Source organism: Emiliania huxleyi (genome assembly GCF_000372725.1).
Source record: "Emiliania huxleyi CCMP1516 unplaced genomic scaffold EMIHUscaffold_11, whole genome shotgun sequence".
NCBI classification, from domain to species: Eukaryota; Haptophyta; order Isochrysidales; family Noelaerhabdaceae; genus Emiliania; species Emiliania huxleyi.
Genome location: NW_005201792.1, coordinates 828,814 through 845,699, shown reverse-complemented (window position 1 = coordinate 845,699; position 16,886 = coordinate 828,814). Strand labels below are relative to the sequence as shown.

Genomic DNA, 16,886 nt, shown 5'->3' with positions numbered 1-16,886 from the left:
CCCCCCCCCTGTGCACGCCTCAACCCTCCGACTCACCGCCTGGAGAGACGCCGCTCGACCCCTCGACCCCTGTACCGCAGCCCCGTAGCACAGCCCTGCGCCTGTCCCTTCAGGGGTCGCCGGCCCGACAGTCCGAGCGAGTGGCGCCGGCGGGGCGGCGGAGGAGCTGGCGGCAGGAGGCGGCGCCGGAGGAGGCGGCGACGGAGCGGGCGGCGGCGTGGCTGCGCTCTGGAGGTACGTGCTCGCGCCGTCCGCCGGCCCAACGGCTGGCACGCCCCTCTTCAGCGTCGCCGCCCGCTCCGAGTTTGAGTTTGCGGACGGCGGCGGTGGCGCGGCCCCGGTGATCGTCGCTCACACGCTGCGCGGCTTGCGGGTCAACAATCGCGAGGCGCTGCCGCAGGCGCCTCCTCCATGCCTGGCTGGGGCGAGCCCAACGCCACCCGGAGACATAGACAGCGCTTCTCTGGTGGCATAGGAGCTGCTCGGCCGACTCAAAGGCGGCACTCTGCCCCTGCTCGGCGCGACGCTCGTCTCCGTCACAGAGGGCGCGCTGGCGCCGCTGCAGCCGGCGGCCTCTTCTTCCTCCTCCTCCTCCTCCTCCTCCTCCTCGCCCCTGAGCGCGTCGTCGACGACGCCGATCCCGCCCGCATTCGCGACGACCGCCCTCTCGCTGCTGCGGTCGCTGCACCAGCAGGTCCCCGCCGCCCTCACCGCGCCGCTCGACCTGGCCTCCCTCTGCGAGGAGGAGGTGCGGCGGGGAAGGGGAGGGCCACGAGGCACTCTCTCGACGCCCCCCGGCCCCCAGCCCCAGCCCCGCCCGACCGAAGGTGCGCCTCACCGGCCTCCTCGGCGAGCGACTCCTCTCCGGCCGCCCGTCGCTCGCCCGCGCGCTCGCCGCAGCGCGCCGCCTCTACGCTGGCGCAATCGCGCAGGGCGGAATGGCCGTGAGCGGCGACGCCGAGGCGCCGCTCGCCGTCCGCGTCGCTCTGAGCGCCGACGGCGACGTGCTGCTCCGCTGCCGCCTGCCGGCGCGGCTCGGCGCGGCGGCGGCGCTCGGCGCCCCCGGGCTGCCACTCACGGTCCGGTTCGAGCTGCGGCTGCAGCTCGACGGCGCGAGCGGCCGCGTGCGAGAGGTGCGCATCGAGGCGGTCAGCGTCAACGGCCGCCCGCTGTTGCCGCGAGTGCTGTCGGACTTGGTGCGCGGTGCCGCGCCGCCCGGCGGCGGTGCAGACCCAGGAGGCGGAGGCTTCGAAGCCGTGCTGGCTTCGCTCGCGCCGTGGCTGCGCGAGCCAACGAGCTGACACCGAATGATCAACTAGATGATCAATGTCGCGAGTACTGCACGGTAGCGCAACGGTACGATCTACGATGTCCGTCGCTAAGAGAAAGAATACGGAGACCAGGAGTTGCGGGTCCGGCGGTGGAGAAATACGGCACAGCCACAGCTCAGGCCACACACCCACAGCGCCGAGAGGGATATCCGCCCAGGCTGAGCACAGCACGAGCGACGTCGACGAGCGAGCGCGGTTGCTCTTCCCCCAGGATTAAAGTAGTCTTCTCTGCCTGCGGGAACACCCTCGGGCGGCCGGGTGGGGCTGCGGCTGGAGCTAGCATAGCTCGATAGAGCCGAGACCCGGTGTTGAGGCGGCGCTCCTTTGGGCGGCTGTTGAATCAGCAGATTCCACCTCATCTCTCCAGTACTCTCATCCCAGTGGATGGACGTCCGTAATTTATCCCCATGATCCCGACGCGATGTGTGGAAGACTGGAAGACGGCTAGTAGCGCACCACACGCAGGTTGTTATTGTGTTCATATTGTGTGACTGATGAGAAAAAGGTGTTTCCTCGGGAGCACCCCACTAGCATCGTTTGATGCCTTTCTAAAATTCTCGGCGAGGCACTTGCGGTGTAAAGTTTCTTTTTCTGCCCAGAGCGGTGGTTGAGGCCGATTGCCTCAACTGTCAACCACGTGGTTGACAGAGGCCTCAACCCTCAACCAAGTGGTTGACAGACCCCTTCAACCCCTCAACCACGCGGAATGGCTGTCCACACACACACACCCGTGCAAAGGTCTGAACACATTCTCTGTGAACCATTCATGTCGTCTTCTTTAGACGCCTGGATGCTGCATTTGACGCGCCGTTTTTACGAGTACTTGCTTCAGCTACGTGCGTGAATGGAGGTGTGATGCAAGCCCGGAGGAGCGCTGACAGCCATCGAAGGCCCCCGCGCGGGGGGGGTCCCGGCCGACGAGCGACGTCATGGTCGTCCGCGGACGCGGCCCTCCGTCTCCGGAGACATTACCGAACTCAAAACTGCTTACCAAAGGCAGATACGAGCTCAGCTCAGTGAGATCTAGCAGCACATACCCTCAGTATCCAGGATAGTAAAGTCTGAAAAAGTCGGTCCGACCGCACACTAATGTGCGCGCAGAGCGGTCTGGCTGTCTGCCCTGGGGTGTCGACGGGCCCCCGGGGGCGACGGGGGTGCTCTCCGGCCGCGGCGGCCGAAAACGGGGACCTCCTTTACGGTCCTTTAACGAAGTGATGCACTTGATGCAAGGGTGCCATTGTGCTCTACTACAAAAGTTGTGTAAGATGCCCAAGTCTCAGACGCTGGATCCTTAGCGGAGCTGAGTTCTGACGGTGTGAACACGAGCAACCGGAGTGACGACCGGGACCGGGCCGTACGCCGGGAGTGCCCCGACTAGCAGTGACGGGCGCGGACGAGCGAATGAGAGGTTGCTATCTGTGGAAGATGTGTTGTTAGGGACTAGGACTGCCTATCTCTTACTGAAAGGGACCTCTCATTCGCTCGTCCGCACCCGTCACCGCTCACGGAGTGCTCCGCGTGCCGCACCGGCCGCCGCCGGCCGCCGGCCGCTCACGCAACGGAACAATCTTACTACTCCGCAACGTTGAGCTGGATCAAACTGAATAGTGCTCCTGAAAGCCCTCTCTCTGGGCTCTGCCACACAGTAGCAGCTCATGACGAGCAGCTGCTGTGACTGTATTTGTAGCCATTTTTAGGCTTCAACTGGTCCCAAAATAGTAGCAACACCTCATGAAAATCAGTCAAAAAAGCCCCAAAAAATCGGCGCCTGCGGCGGGCTACCTGGGGCTGCGCCCCAGACCCCCTTGACTGGGGGGACCCCCCCCAAGAGCACCCCCGTCGCCCCCGGGGGCCCGCCGACACCCCAGGCTGTCTGCAGAGCTTCCGTCCGAGCCCTGAGAAATGTCGGAGGCATGTCGGCCCATGTTCGCGCGATTTTGATGGCGTTGCCCTTATTGCACGTGAAACAGACCGCGCCGGCCACGCACCCTTGTTCCCGGAGGCCAACTCGAACAGGTTTGAGCAATGGCCGCCTTCCATGCTCTCGATCCATGCTCGACACGTCCGCCCGCCATCAAGTTGTACGTTGAGTGGCAAAATGCAGCAGGAACTTAGTTGCCTCGAAGGCCGCCCTGCTCGAAGGCCGCCCTGCTCTCGGCATTGTGTTGTTGACTGATAGCACTGTCTGATCCAACCAGAAAGAGCCGTCGAAGAGCCGTCGAGCTACATGAGACCCAAGTCGTCGTGATGTACCAGGAAACAAAACTAGCGCCAAAATTGAGATCTCAGGATTGACATTATTTCTCGCGCCTGCTTTCGCTGCTTGAGGCTCGCCAAACAGATCCTGCGTCTATGGCCGTGTGCAACGTTAAGTCGTTAACCGCGACAAGACCATCGCGCCAACCGCGACTCTGTTGCTTTTATGCGGCAGCATTCACCGTGACTCTTGCCGTGGATGGTTAGTGACCGCAATACTACGCCGTGAGCTGAGCTTCACCAGCCGTTTCTCTTCCTTCCCTTGCCTTCTCTTGCCGTCCGTTCTCTGTGCGCATTCGACCTCTGCATGCGGCATCACACGCGTCTTCCTGCCGGGGGCGCATCTGATCTTGTACCAGGTAGGCCATCGCTTTGCTGAAAGATCAGGCGCCTGAATGGCGACAGTGAGCGTCTCCTACTTATGGATTGCGCTCGAGGTAGAGGAGCAAGAGCGCGCCGCAGGCGAAGCGATTTTTTGGCGGCAGGGCTGTTCCAGTTTATCTTGTGATCACGCGCGAGCCTGTGAATAGGCCCCGGAGGCCTCAACCCTCAACTAAAGGGTTGACGGGGGCTTTTCCAGCCGTTACGGAAAAGCATGCGCGACGCTGCCTCTTTGCACCGCTCGCTCGCGGCTGCGGGAGACATGGCCGCCGATGCGGCTCGCACTCGCTCGGCGGGCCTCCGTCCCACAGCCGCCCGGGCGTGCCACGGGTCTGCCTGGCGCTGCGCTGCTCGCACGCTGCACTGCACAAAGCTGCGACAACAAGGGGAGGCTCCTGAGCTTGAGCGTTGAGCAGTGCAGCTGCGGGCGCTCGTGGGCGGCTGTGCAGTGGTGAGAGTGCCTGATTGGAGGCGAGCTGGTGCTGCGCCAGGGTGCGCAGCATGCGCTCTCGCTCTGTGCTGAGGCATGCTGGCTGGCGCCCAACACAATGCCCTGGATGCATTGCTCCATGCCGTGCTGGCTGGTGCAGTACTGCCAGTGCGCCGACTGGCGCGCAGGGTGCGCGTCGCCGCGCGTGGCACGGGTGGCTCGAGAGGCGCGGCTGTCGTTCAACCCCGCGGCGCCCATGCGCCGCGGAAGCTGCTCGACAGGCTGCGGGCATCGCTGCGTCAAAAGCGCCCGCCCTCTGCTTTGCTTTCGCCCGCGTTTTACGACAAGTTTCGGTTTATCATAGCCGCCGAAATTTACCTCGCTGTTTCTTTATAGGCGTCTCGCAGCTGCGTATTCTTGTATGCTCGTGTTATCGTCGCGTAGTACTGCGTCGGGGCGGTACGTATTCTCGTATCACTAGCTCCGAGTAGAGGGGCGGCGTTCTGCAGTTAAGGGGAAACCTGGTACACGGAGCCAACCCTCGGAGAGTATTCTTTAGCTCCGAGTAGAGGGGGCGTCCTGCAGTTAAGGGGAAACCCGGTACGCGGGGCCAACCCTCGGAGACCCGTGTTATGGCCCTGCGACCGCGCACCCCCGGGGCTAGGGCTCTCTAGCCCGTAACCCGATACCGAGCGTCCGGCCAACTGGGTGCGCTTCTTAGCTCCCCGGTCCTGGACGTGAGGTTAATGACCGCACTCCAAGTGCTCCAAGGGGGGTCTCAACCGTCAACCAGATGGTTGAGGGGGGGCCTCAACCCTCAACCCCTCAACGCAACCAGTCGGCATGGTGAACCGGACGGTGGCCGCGTGTCTCATCAGCGAGCTGATGAAGGACGCCTCGCGCATCGTCAGCGGCTCGCCGCCCTTCATGCAGAGAGAGAGAGAGAGATTTCATGCACCGCTCAGCATCGCGGAGGCGGCTAGCACTGTCGCGCTTGAATGCCGGCATTCAAGCGATCTCTGTGGCGTGGACGGCACGCCGCCATCGTGCGAGGGAGTTTGGAGCACTTGGAGCACTTGGAGTGCGGTCATTAACCTCACGCCCAGGACCGGGTTTGCTTGTAAAAGGCATCACTGTGCGATTTCGGGGCCCGGGGTCTGCGTTTACGGAAAAATTTCCGTGTCTCAAACGTGTCTCAACTCGAATCGTCGATCGAATCTCATAATAATGTGTATTTCACACCCAACCAGGTTTCCCCCGCCCGGGCTTTGTGTGTGCACACATGTACATGCGGCCGCCTATCTCCTCTCAGCCCCCTGCGGCGGGCATCTCGCTCTGCACAGGCGCTTTGCAGCAATCCACTTATCTAGCTGGCGCTGCTTCGCCGTGCTCGCCGCTCGCCGCATTCCAGCCTTCGGGACCGGGGGGGGAGGCGTTCACACGGTTTAGCATTCCAGCTGACCAGGTGCCGCAGAGGGCGCAGCAGTTTGGCGGCAAGGACTGGAAGCGCGCGGTCGCGACCGCCGTGCTGGCCGCCGCGCTGGCTGCCTCATCCATCACCGTCGGGCCCGCCGTGCTTTCGCCCGGCGCACGAGCGGCGCTGCCCGCGCTTCGGGTCGAGCGGAGCGCCGCGCTGGCGCTGAGCGAGGAGCAGGCGCTGGTGCAGGATGTGTGGCGCGAGGTGAGCAAGCAGTACGTGGACGGCAGCTTCAACGGGCTCGGCGCGGATGGCTGGAAGGCCAAGCAGAGCGAGGCGCTGCGGGGCCTCGCGGGCAAGCAGGGCGGCATGGGCGAGGCGTACGACGCGATTCGAGAGATGCTCCGCGCGCTCGGCGACCCGTACACGCGCTTCCTCGACCCGGAACAGTACGACGCGCTCGTGAGCAACTACGCGCGCGGCGACGGCGCGGGGATCGGGGTGCAGCTGCAGCTCGACCCGCAGACCGGCACCGTGGTGGTGCTGCAGGCGGTGGCGGGCGGCCCGGCGGCGCTCGGCGGCGTGCTGCCCGGCGACGAGCTGCTGCGCGTGGACGGCGAGAGCGTGGAGGGCGCCACCGCCGAGGTGTGCGCCGCCCTGATCCGCGGCGAGGCGGGCAGCGAGGTGCGGCTTGCGGTGCGGCACCCGGGCGGCGGCGCGAGCGGCGGCGGCGGCGTGGCGGAGCTGCCTCTCGAGCGTGCGCGGGTGAGCGCCAACGCGGTGGAGAAGGGCTCCCTCCTGCTGGCGGGCGGCAAGCGGGCGGGGCTGGTTCGCATCTCGGCCTTCACGCAGGAGACGGCCGCGCAACTGGTGCGGGCGGTGCGCGACGTGTCGCCCGGCGCAGAGGCGCTGGTGATCGACCTGCGCGGCAACGCGGGCGGGTACCTGCCTGCGGGCGTCGAGGCGGCGCGGCTCTTCCTGCCGCCCAACGCAAAGGTGGTCTCCGAGGTGCGGCGCGACGGAGTGGCTGAGGTCTTCTTCTCGGAGGGCGTCGGCTCGGAGACGCGGCTGCCTCTCTACCTGCTCGTCGACGGCCGCACCGCCAGCGCCTCCGAGGTCATGGCCGCCGCGCTGCAGGACAACCGGCGCGCGACGCTGGTGGGGCCGGGCCGCACGTTTGGCAAGGGGCGCATCCAAAACGTGCAGCGGCTGGTGGGCGGGAGTGGCGTGTCGGTCACCAAGGCGCGGTACGTGACGCCGGCTGGCCGCGACATCCACGGCGTGGGGCTGCTGCCCGACGTCGTCTCGGCCGCTTGCGGCGCAGCCGACAGCGCGGCGGCCTGCATGGCGGGGGTGAGGGTGTCGAGCACAGACGTGCAGTCAGGAGCCGCTTCGCCAAAGGCGCTCTAGGGAACAAGAAAACTCGCCTCCGATTTCTTTTTCCGTTTGGCATGCACATGCCCGAACCCCGTTGCGCTGGCGAATAAAGGACCACGCCTGCTATTCACAGCACAAGCTTTTGCCTGGCGGCTTCAGCATGTGCAGCGAAAAGCATCCTTTTTCCAGACGGATCCCCCCCTTGAGCCCTGTAGTGTGTAGAGCCCAGCGCAAAGCCAAAGGCCAAAGCGCCAAGGAGGTTTTTCTTGTCACAAAAGGCTGTAAAAAAGTGTGTAGTCTCTACTCGCCAGGACGGCACGCCGCCACCACACAGGTGCCCAGTAAAAATAAATAAAGAAAACAGACAACTCAAAAAGAAAGAAATAAAACGGACACCCCAAGGGAGGGATGGGAGGACGGCACGCCGCCACCACACAGGGATTTCAACTCAAGGGAGGTAGGTAGGTAGGTAGGTAGGTAGAAAGGTGAAGAACAGCCAGGCTCGGACTGGACACCAACGCGGTATGGGTGGACGCTGGACAGATGATGACGACACGCACGAGCGACACACAGACACAAACAAGCTCACAAGACACACAGCCAGCGGGCTGCCACACACCCTGAGTCGGCGTACACATAACTCAAGGCCATATCCTCCCTGTCGCCCCCCCCAGCACTCCAAGGTGCCAAGAGTACAAACAAGGGCACAACGACACAACAGACGACAGGAAGTGATATGCGAGGCTAGAGCGGGCTTGCTCTACCTCCAGCAATCTCTCCGGCCGGCGAGGCACGGACGAGACCGTGTGTGGGGTCTAGTGAGGTGTCTATGGACGCCCTCCTCAGAGGCTAGCTGCCTGCGGCTAGCCCTTCTCGCACTCACAGGCGATGACAACCCAATGTATGAGTGTATGCAAGCAGAGGCGCGTGTGCTAATTCTAGGCCGCACGTCGTGGCACTATGACGGAGGTAGACGTGCGACCGCAGCGCGCCCACCACAGTCTCGGTGGTGCGCGCGTGTTAGCGATAGAGTTGGCAGTTGCGGGGAGAGCCATGCCCGACTTTTCGAAGGCGAGCCCCACGCCACGGATGCCAGCCGTGCTTTCGCGGGGGTCGCTCTCGAGCCGGTCTCCCCCCCTCCCCCGGCCTGAGCAGCGGCGGATGGACGGCAGCCCCTTGAGTCGAGGGCGGCGCGACCATTGCCGCTCTCCAATGACCAGAGGCCCGGTAACTGCAGATGGTCTCGCCGCCCCGCTCCGCCCCGCCCGCCGCCGCGCCGCGCCGCCGCCCGGTGATTATTAATTCATTCAAGGGAGGAGCGACCGCAAAATTCTTTTTCCGCGTTCCTGCGAGGGCGGCCCCTGGCGCTGTTGCGAGCTTCCGCACACATGCCCTGCGCCGCGCTTCTACTCGCCAGCCTCGCCGCCTTGTCGCCAACGCAGAGGTTGGCCCGCGACGGCTTTGCCGTCTTTGATGGCGTGCTTTCCCGAGAGCAGACGGCGGCCGTCCGCGAGACGGCCGAGGCCCTCCGCAGTGGCGGCGCGATGCGCAACCTGGGCCAGGACGGGCGGGACGACGAGGTCCTGACGGTGGATCTCGGCATGCTCCGCGACCCGAGCTACAGCGGGCTCATGGACGCGGCGCGGGTGCTGGCCGGGATGCCCGGCATGCTCGTGGAGTCGGGCCGACGAGATGAGTGTGCCGCAGAGACGGCGGCGCAGTTTGCGAGCGCGTCGACGCCGCGCCTGCTGATGCTCGCCCGCTACCCTCCCTCCGCCGGCGGCTACGTGCCGCACCTCGACAACGACGCCGCCGATCCGGACCACCAGCGGGGCCCGGTCGGGCTGCGCGCGTGCGACCGGGTCTACACCTGCATCCTCTACCTGCAGTCGGGCTGGTCCGAGGCGGACGACGGGCGGCTGAGGCTGCACCGGCCGCGGGGCCGGGCGGAGCGCGGGGAGGCGGCGGCGGCGGCGGTGGAGGAGGAGGAGGAGGAGGGGTGGGCCTTCGCGGGGCGAGACTACGTTGACGTCGAGCCGGTCGGCGGCCGGCTTGTCGTCTTTGACTCGAGGAGAATGCTGCACGAGGTGCGGCCGAGCTTCGCGCCGCGGTGGGCGCTCACGGCGTGGATCTGACGAGCCGAGCCGCGGGGTTCGACCTCCTCCTCGCGCTGTCGGCCCTTCCCCCACCCCAAGCTCTCCGCAGGAGCAGCACCGAAGCCGCCGCCGCAGCGCCTACCAGCCGGCGATGACCTCTCGCTGGACGCTTCGCTCGAGGCTGGAGGCCGCGAGGGCCGCCCAAGGCACGAGAGGCGCCCGCCGAAATGCTGCCGAGCGCGGCCACCGCCTGGCCGCGGCTGGAGACGGCAACAAACACGCGGTGGGTGGCAGATGCAAGCGCAAGACGGCAAGAGCTCTCCGCCCTCTTAGGCAACTCCGGTACACCGGACGAGCTTTTCGACGAGCTTTTCGAAGAGTGCGCCCCTCTCTCTAGTCCCGTATGCCACCCAGATACCGAGGGCGGGGCGCACTCTTCGACATTGGGCTATTATCTGGCCTCGGGAGGGCGGCGGCGGCGGCGCACAGTCCAAGATGGCGGCTCGCGTCCTGAGGGAGGGTGTAGAGGATGTAGAGTGTAGAGCGCTGTAGAGCTGTAGAGCTGTAGAGCGCTGTAGAGCTGTACATCCGCCACGTGACGATGCGCCTGCGTTGTAGAGCGATGTAGAGCGCGATTTTGCTGTAGAGTTTGTTGTAGAGAGGCTCTACAGCTTAAAGCTTAAACGCCCAAACCGCCGGGAAGGCACAGTGACTCAAAGACGAAAGACGTCGAGTCGCACTAATGGGGTGTCTCCGAGCTTACTGGAGCTCTGATGGACGGCCCTGACTATCCCTGACACACAGAGAGTCACTCTGACGACACACTCAACACCCTACAACTGCGTCATGACCAGCCTGCCATGCGTCGCCGGTGCCGCATTCGTCGCTGTGCTTCAGGCGGTGGACTGTCGGCTGCGAGGACGGTCGCATTTGCGCGAGGCGAGGCGAGGCGAGCATTCAGACGCGTTGTCTGCGCCATGACTCGCGCCAGCGCGTGCGGGAGCTCCTGGCTGAGCGTTGAGTCCAGGCGAGTTGCGCTGGCCACTATCGCTACGCCGAGCCGAGCTGACGCGCCGAGGCGCCGGCCAGTCGCAGCCGTGAGGCATGCCACAGCGGCACAGAGGCACCTGCCACCCATTGGGCGGGCAGACAGAAGGCCAGGGCAGCACTGGCAAGTGCAACGCGCCTCATGTCGGAGAGCGACCGTGCCTCGTTCGCCGCTTATGATGTAGAGTTTGTTGTAGAGATTTCACGTTGTAGAGCGCCTCTACATCGCTCTACAACGGAGGCGCTTCGTCCCGCGGCGGATGTAGAGCTCTACAGCTCTACAGCGCTCTACAGCTCTACAGCTCTACAGCGCTCTACACTCTACATCCTCTACATACACCCTCCCTCCCTCAGCTCGCGTCCCCGGCCGTGCTCTGGTGTGTGTGTCGCTTGGGTCGCCTCTGATGCTGTGTCTCGTCTTAGCCAGAAAGATATCGAGAGCGTGCGACGACAACCAACCCTAACCCTAACCCTTACCCTAACCCCTAACCCTAACCCTAACCCTAACCCGAAGAACCCAAAGTATTCACCGAGAGCTCGTGTCGACGGACCGCTGATTCCTCCATTTGGCTTCGGCCCAAACCGGACCATTCGCTCTTAGGAGCTGCACAACGGCTTGAACTCTCTGACCCTAACCCTAACCCCAACCCTAACCCTAACCCTAACCCTAACCCTAACGACACGGTGCTCCTTAAGAGGTCGCGTCGCGTGTTGGTGTATGTATTTCGGCGGGGGCGCGCATTAAAAGAACATTGAGGCTACACACACGTCCTCGAGCGCCTGAGCCCCGAGCAGGACACACGAACCAAGCTGCTCTCGCACCTCCTCTCACTAGTTACTCGGTTGGGCTCTCTCCTCTCTATACTTCGTCGCTTTCACCGCGTTTGGATGCAAACTTGTGAAATTTTCAGTGAAACGGGGGCGGCCGAAACGTTTCATGTGAAATTCACATGAATTCACATGTGAAAGTGAAAGGGTGAAATTTCACTCACGAACCCTGATTACTTGCCATTTAAGAGATTGCAGGCACGGGGGGTCCCTCTTTTTTAAGACCGTTTAAGAAAATCGGCCTCGCCGGCATGCGTCGCTGGGTTCCGCGCCGTTTTCTCCAATTGTCCAATACTGCCGTTATTAGGCACAAACCCGCTTCTGAAGACACATCTGTAAGTCTGGTGCACTGGCAGGAGCCAACTCGCATAGGGGACGCACGTGCTAGCTGACTGTAGCCAGCTTCCCGGCCTCCGGCGTCTACCGGGAGCCTCCCGGACCATCGACCTCGACCTCGGGAGCTCTCCCGCACCGTTTAAGCGTTTAAGTCTTTTTAAGACCGTTTATGGTTTAACTTTAAGGAGACGAATCGGCGGCCCAGGCAGCCAAAAATCGGTTAAGCCGTAAGCCGCAGCGCGCAGGCCGCAGGCGCCCCAGGGCCCACCCTTTTAAGCCTAGGGGGCCCCTAAGTCGCTCATCGCAGGCTCATCGGTCTCGCATCGCGCAATTCGCACACATCTATTGTTGACGCCGCGGCCTCTCGAACGAGAGTGCCGCGTCGCATACGCATCTAAAAATATTGGAGGAAGGCGAGCAGCTCAAGAGGCGAGATGCGTCGCATGTCCATGTGAGATGTGTCACACACACCCCGGGCCTCGGCACCGACGACACCTCAGTCACCGCGCCGCGGTCGTTTGCTAGAACCGACACTCGGTTGTCAGTACACGACGCTCTCTCGGCGGACACAAATGGCGCGGGTGTGAGGAGGGGCAGGCAGCGCGACACGGCAGCGCGGCAAGCCACCCCCTCTCTGCCGAAGATCGTGCGCACAGCCAAAGTCGCGCGCTCCCCTCGACCGCCCTGCCGCAGAAGAGACAAGAGGGCCGCGGGAGCACAGGAGCGGCTACCTCAGCAGCTACGCTTTGAGGTACATGGGGGCGACGTTCTCGATGGCCGTGTCGAGCGCGTCGCAGGCGGCAACATCGACGACCTGCTTGGTCTTCATCGCCGCCTGCAGGGCGGCGTGGTGCGCCTTGAGCGCCTCAACGTACTCCTCTTCTTTCTCAAAGAGCTCCCGCTTGACGCGCTACGAGAGGGCGGCGGGGGCGGGAAGGGGGAGCGGTGAGGAGAACGAGGGTGGGGGCGGGTTCGGCAGAGGACGAGGGCAGAGGGGTGGGGCGGTAGCGGGGTGGGAGGGTGCGGGAGCAGCAGGGCGGGGGTGGGCGAGAGCGAGGAGCACCTGAGCGAGCATGTACTCTCCGAGGGTGGTCATGAGGGAGCCGGCGTGCGCCTGCGGGAGGGGAGGGAGGGAGAGAGGGCGGTGCAGTGGCAGTGCAGTCGCGGAGGCCTGTTCGCGGACCGCAGGGGTGAGGGAGCGCGGAGGCTGCGTCCGCTCGCCTCCTTCGTCATGACCCACCGCGTCGCTTGGTTGAACGAGAGGGCGTCGTCTTTCCCGACGAGCTCGCCTATCTGGACCATCGACTTGCGGATGGTCGCTGCGTCCTCCTTCATCGCCGCGACGCGCGCAGGGTCGTCGAAAATGCCGCACGGCACCTAGAGCGATGGGGAAGCATGTGACTGATCGCACCGTGACCATTGCGAAAGTGCGAGTCCACCGCTGCAGTGTAACGTGCAGTCCATCGAGGAGGCGGTGCGAACCTGGCAGTGGCCGCGGACGAGCAGGGCAGGACCCGCGCGTGCAAGCGCAGTCGGTGCGCGACGGCGCGTAACGCTGAGCAGCATTCCGAACTGTTTACAGACTTGGTCGGCGGCGGCCTCCGCGGAGTGAGCGCAGCGGATTCTCTTTTCCAGTGCTGTGACCTGTGAGGGGGTGAACCTTCTTTTGTAGACCGCTAGGATTGAGAGCAGCCTCGCTCTCAATCCTAGAAGTCGAAGGATTGTGAGCAGCACTCCTCGCAATCGTAGCATCTCTGTGCGACTGTGAGCACCCACGCTCGCAATCCTACGTCTTCTAGGACTAAGAGTTAGGCTGTATAAGGTTTTCCTCTCGCACCCCGTCTGTTTTCCTTTCCTTTTTTCTCTACAACACCCTCTCTTTTCCTCTCTGTTTTCCCGGGAAAACTCCGTGGAAATCGTCAAATTTTGGGCTCTCTGAGCCGAGTCGAGGCTGGTTTGGGCCCAAAATCAGCCAAATTTTAGGCCAAATCGGCAAAATGCCGGGAATTTTGCGGAGAACCCGTGCATACCTGGAATTTACCCTGCGACCGCCTGGGTATTTTGTCGATTTCCTCAATTTTGCCTTAGATTTTGCCCCAGACCAGCTCTCAGACTCAGGGAAAACAGCGAGTTTCCAGAATGGAGCACCAAACACCCTCTGTTTTCCCTGGAAATTTCCGGAAACGCAAAGTGCTGGGGACCCTCTGTTTTCCTTTTTGTTTTCCGGAAAACCTTATACAGGCCAAACTAAGAGCAGCTCCGCTCACAAGCAAGGTGACTGGTGACGCCTACGACTACTACCAGCGCGCTCACACAAAAACACAGCCCCGGACCCAAGACGCACAAGCAAGCACAGACAGTCGAGAAGGGAAAGACAGCAACGACAGTCAGAAGCCAGCGCTGGGTACCAGGAAGGCGAATGCGATGACGGCCTCTAGTGTGAGCTCTGGGTAGTGGAGAAGAGGGTGGTGGGGAGAGGAGCGGCGGAGGGGGAGGCGGCGGAGGGTTGGGCGGCGGAGACGAGGGCGGCGAGGACGGGAGCGGTGGAGGCGAGGGTGGCGGAGACGGGTGGCGGAGACGAGGGCGGCGTAGGGGAGGTTGGCAGAGAGGAGGGCGGCGGAGTGGCGGGCGGCGGAGGCGAAGGCGGTGGCGACGAGAGCGGCAAGGGCGAGGGCGGTGGAGAGGGGGGTAGCGGAGACGAGGGCGGCGGAGACGAGGGCGGCGGAGACGAGGGTGGCGGAGACGAGGGCGGCGGAGACGAGGGTGGCGGCGGAGGGGAGGACGGCGAAAACGAGGGCGGTGGGGACGAGGGCGGTGGGGATGCGGGCGGCGGGGACAAGGGCACAATTTTCTTTTTTCGGACTCTCTTTTATGTTTTAGTGTATGCAGCTCTCGTGATCTCCCGGAGGCTTTTGGAAGGCCTGTTGTATACAGGTTGTCTATGGGCTCCGCGCCCTTCAACATACTCGTTATCTGTCTGCTGCGGTGCTCGGTCGGCGGACGGATGGCGCTCGCCTGGTGTTTGCATGTACATACATGTGCATGCATTGTTGAGTTCTGACTGAGCGTAGATATATCAGCTGGATAGATAGGAGAGGTAGGTAGGCAGAGAGGCGGGTTGCTTTGGGGAAAGAAAGAAAGAAAGAAAACGGACAATTCAAGGGAGGGATGCGGAGCGACCCGGGCTTGTGAAATTCTTCACTGTTCAGAGCTGTTCTATCGCCTTCGTCGCGCCATGCTCGGCGACGCTGCGAGACAGGATGCCCTCGACTTCGACGCGGGTATGAAGTACAACCCGGACTACAACTTTCTGCTCACGCCCTTTGTGCTCTACGGCCTGCCAGCGTGCTACCTCGTTGCAGCCATCAGCGGCCACTTCCTGATGCGCAACGCGGCGACGTGAGCTCCTCCCTCGCCCCTCCTCCGCGTCTCTCCGCCTCCGCCAGCCTGGCCGCTGCCGAGTCCCTCTCCGTCGCTGCCGCCACCCTCGCGTCGGCCCTCTCCAGCTCTGCCTCCGTTCCTCGACACCGTTTTGCCACCCCGACCCTCGCCCGCTCCGCCCCGCCTCAGGCCTTCGTGGGTGAAGCCGGCGATGCAGCTGTACAACATTGCGCAGGTGGTGCTGTGCACGTACATGGCGGTCGGCATGTGGCCTGCCACCTTCCCCAACTTCCCGAACGTGTTCGGGATCGGGACCGAGTACTCTGCCGCCGGCGAGTGGTTCATCCTCGTCCACTTCCTCTCCAAGTTCATGGACTGGTGCGACACGCTGTGGATGATCCTGAAGAAGAAGTCGTCGGTGCAGATGTCGTTCCTGCACCTCTACCACCACGCCACGATCGGGGTGGTGTGGGGCTTCCTCCTATCCCTCGGCCACGGCAACGGCACGGCGCAGTACGGCGCCTTCATCAACAGCGTCACGCACGTCATCATGTACACGCACTACTTTGTGACGGGCCTCGGCATCAACAACCCGCTCAAGAACTGGGTGACCACGTGGCAAATCACCCAGTTCTACTCGTGCTTCCTGCACGCCCTCTGCGTGCTCTTCTTCCTCCCGTCTATGGAGGTCCACTTCCCGCGCCAGCTCGGCTGGCTGCAGTTCTGCTACCACCTCACGATGATCTACCTCTTCACCTTCCAGCTGCGCTGGGTGCCATCCTTCCTCAAGACGGGCGACGAGCTCGCAAAGGAGGCCGCCGCAGCGAAGAAGAAGAGGACCGCCAAGGCGCACTAGCCGGATCACCGCTGTCCGCGCCCCGCGCCCGTCGTGCTTCGCTCGCGCTAGCCCACAACAGAAGAGAAAACGACCAGCTCTGCTGTGCACACAGCGCCGCGGTACTGCGCGCTGGAGGGGTTTATCGTTTGCATGGTCCAGTACTTCAGGGGACGTGTAATAAATTATCGGATATCGCTCTTACAGCAGCCGTGGTCTTGAGAGAATGTATGTAGTCGTTTGACCTCACTGCGTGTAACTCTAAATAAAGATATCACAGCTCCACGGGGGGTCCGCTAGGAGATACGTCAGTAGAGAGAGACAGACCCACTTGAGTAAGTAGAGAGGGTCTCTGGCAGAGCTCTTGCGGTAGCAGACTAGCAGTCTCTACTCACTCACGTGGCGGCATGAAGGGGGGACGCTGCATCATGGGGGGGCGCATAGCCAAATGCATCGGGATCGGGATTGGCTGCTGCGCCGGCAGCACGGGCGGAAAGACACCCGCCGCCGGGGCAAGCGGCTGCTCACCTTGGCACTGCTGCAACAATTGGTGCTGCTGGTGCTGGTGCTGCGCCACTTGCTGGTGCTGCGCCAGTAGCACCTGCTGCAGCCGCTGCCGCTCCGTGAGCAGCGCGAAGTTGAGTTGCGACGCCCTCTCCTCCGCCTAACGCAGCCATCCGCCGTGAGGGGACTGGGCCACACACAGTTTGAGTGGCTCGCCCCCTCTTGCCTGCAGCCGCCCGTGACGCTCCTCCGACAGCCGCTGCTCCGCAAGCGCCCGCAGCTGCATCGCCTGCTGCGCCTGCGCCGCCTGCGCCGCCTGGGACTGCTGCGCGTGCTGCACTTGGGCTTGCATCTGCTGCAGATGCTGCAGCAGCTGCGGTGGCGGCGGTATCGGCCCCGACACGCCCTCAGGACGGTCCTGCTGTGCTTCACTAGAGGGAGGCTCGCCCTCATGCTCGCCCTCCCTCCGCGCGGCGTGCGCCAAGGCCGCCTCTGCCGCCATCGCTGCGATGATCTCAACCTCGCTGGTCGGGAGAAGCATCGCCGCTTCCGGCGCCAAAGGCGGAGGCTCGCCGGCGGGCAACGGCGCGTCCTCTGGCGCCGTGCCGTCCCCAACGGCCCCTTCCGGCTGGGGCTGCGCCTTCTGCCCGGCGCGCTGCGCCTGCTC

At 63.6% G+C, this 16,886-nt stretch overlaps 5 protein-coding genes across 5 annotated transcripts; 4 read left to right on the top strand and 1 right to left on the bottom strand.

Annotated features, from left to right (window-relative positions):
- Positions 1-188: 188 nt before the first annotated feature.
- On the top strand, positions 189-1,301 carry EMIHUDRAFT_448897 (hypothetical protein; the record flags this gene model as incomplete). The annotated part of the gene is made up of 4 exons (XM_005791991.1): positions 189-400; positions 476-748; positions 828-1,004; positions 1,092-1,301. Exons 3-4 carry the CDS (start codon positions 939-941, stop codon positions 1,299-1,301), a joined length of 276 nt encoding a protein of 91 aa, XP_005792048.1. The 5' UTR covers positions 189-400; positions 476-748; positions 828-938.
- A 3,193-nt stretch (positions 1,302-4,494) lies between these two features.
- Positions 4,495-7,225, top strand: EMIHUDRAFT_97800 (carboxyl-terminal protease; the record flags this gene model as incomplete). The annotated part of the gene is made up of 2 exons (XM_005791990.1): positions 4,495-4,587; positions 5,864-7,225. The coding sequence occupies 2 exons, from the start codon at positions 4,495-4,497 to the stop codon at positions 7,223-7,225; spliced, it is 1,455 nt and encodes a 484-aa protein (XP_005792047.1).
- A 1,347-nt stretch (positions 7,226-8,572) lies between these two features.
- On the top strand, positions 8,573-9,486 carry EMIHUDRAFT_351499 (hypothetical protein). The gene has a single exon (XM_005791989.1). The coding sequence runs from the start codon at positions 8,581-8,583 to the stop codon at positions 9,325-9,327; it is 747 nt and encodes a 248-aa protein (XP_005792046.1). The 5' UTR covers positions 8,573-8,580; the 3' UTR covers positions 9,328-9,486.
- A 2,355-nt stretch (positions 9,487-11,841) lies between these two features.
- Positions 11,842-13,101, bottom strand: EMIHUDRAFT_433456 (hypothetical protein). Its single transcript, XM_005791988.1, has 4 exons — positions 12,982-13,101; positions 12,721-12,876; positions 12,563-12,613; positions 11,842-12,409 (listed from the first exon to the last, which is right to left on the bottom strand). Exons 1-4 carry the CDS (start codon positions 13,063-13,065, stop codon positions 12,239-12,241), a joined length of 462 nt encoding a protein of 153 aa, XP_005792045.1. The 5' UTR covers positions 13,066-13,101; the 3' UTR covers positions 11,842-12,238.
- Positions 13,102-14,713: 1,612 nt separating this feature from the next.
- On the top strand, positions 14,714-15,914 carry EMIHUDRAFT_351492 (hypothetical protein). The gene is made up of 2 exons (XM_005791987.1): positions 14,714-14,898; positions 15,070-15,914. Exons 1-2 carry the CDS (start codon positions 14,735-14,737, stop codon positions 15,734-15,736), a joined length of 831 nt encoding a protein of 276 aa, XP_005792044.1. The 5' UTR covers positions 14,714-14,734; the 3' UTR covers positions 15,737-15,914.
- Positions 15,915-16,886: the final 972 nt, after the last annotated feature.

What these genes read in the sequence shown, in the direction of transcription:
- EMIHUDRAFT_351499 (XM_005791989.1), top strand. Translation starts at nt 8,581, where the DNA reads ATGCCCTGCGCCGCGCTTCTACTCGCCAGCCTCGCCGCCTTGTCGCCA.
- EMIHUDRAFT_433456 (XM_005791988.1), bottom strand. Translation starts at nt 13,065, where the DNA reads ATGCTGCTCAGCGTTACGCGCCGTCGCGCACCGACTGCGCTTGCACGC. An exon ending in GGTGGGTCATGACGAAGGAG is followed by an intron (nt 12,614 to 12,720) that starts GCGAGCGGACGC and finishes CCCCTCCCGCAG; the next exon opens with GCGCACGCCGGCTCCCTCAT. An exon ending in GAGAGTACATGCTCGCTCAG is followed by an intron (nt 12,410 to 12,562) that starts GTGCTCCTCGCT and finishes GCCCTCTCGTAG; the next exon opens with CGCGTCAAGCGGGAGCTCTT.
- EMIHUDRAFT_351492 (XM_005791987.1), top strand. Translation starts at nt 14,735, where the DNA reads ATGCTCGGCGACGCTGCGAGACAGGATGCCCTCGACTTCGACGCGGGT. An exon ending in CTGATGCGCAACGCGGCGAC is followed by an intron (nt 14,899 to 15,069) that starts GTGAGCTCCTCC and finishes GCCCCGCCTCAG; the next exon opens with GCCTTCGTGGGTGAAGCCGG.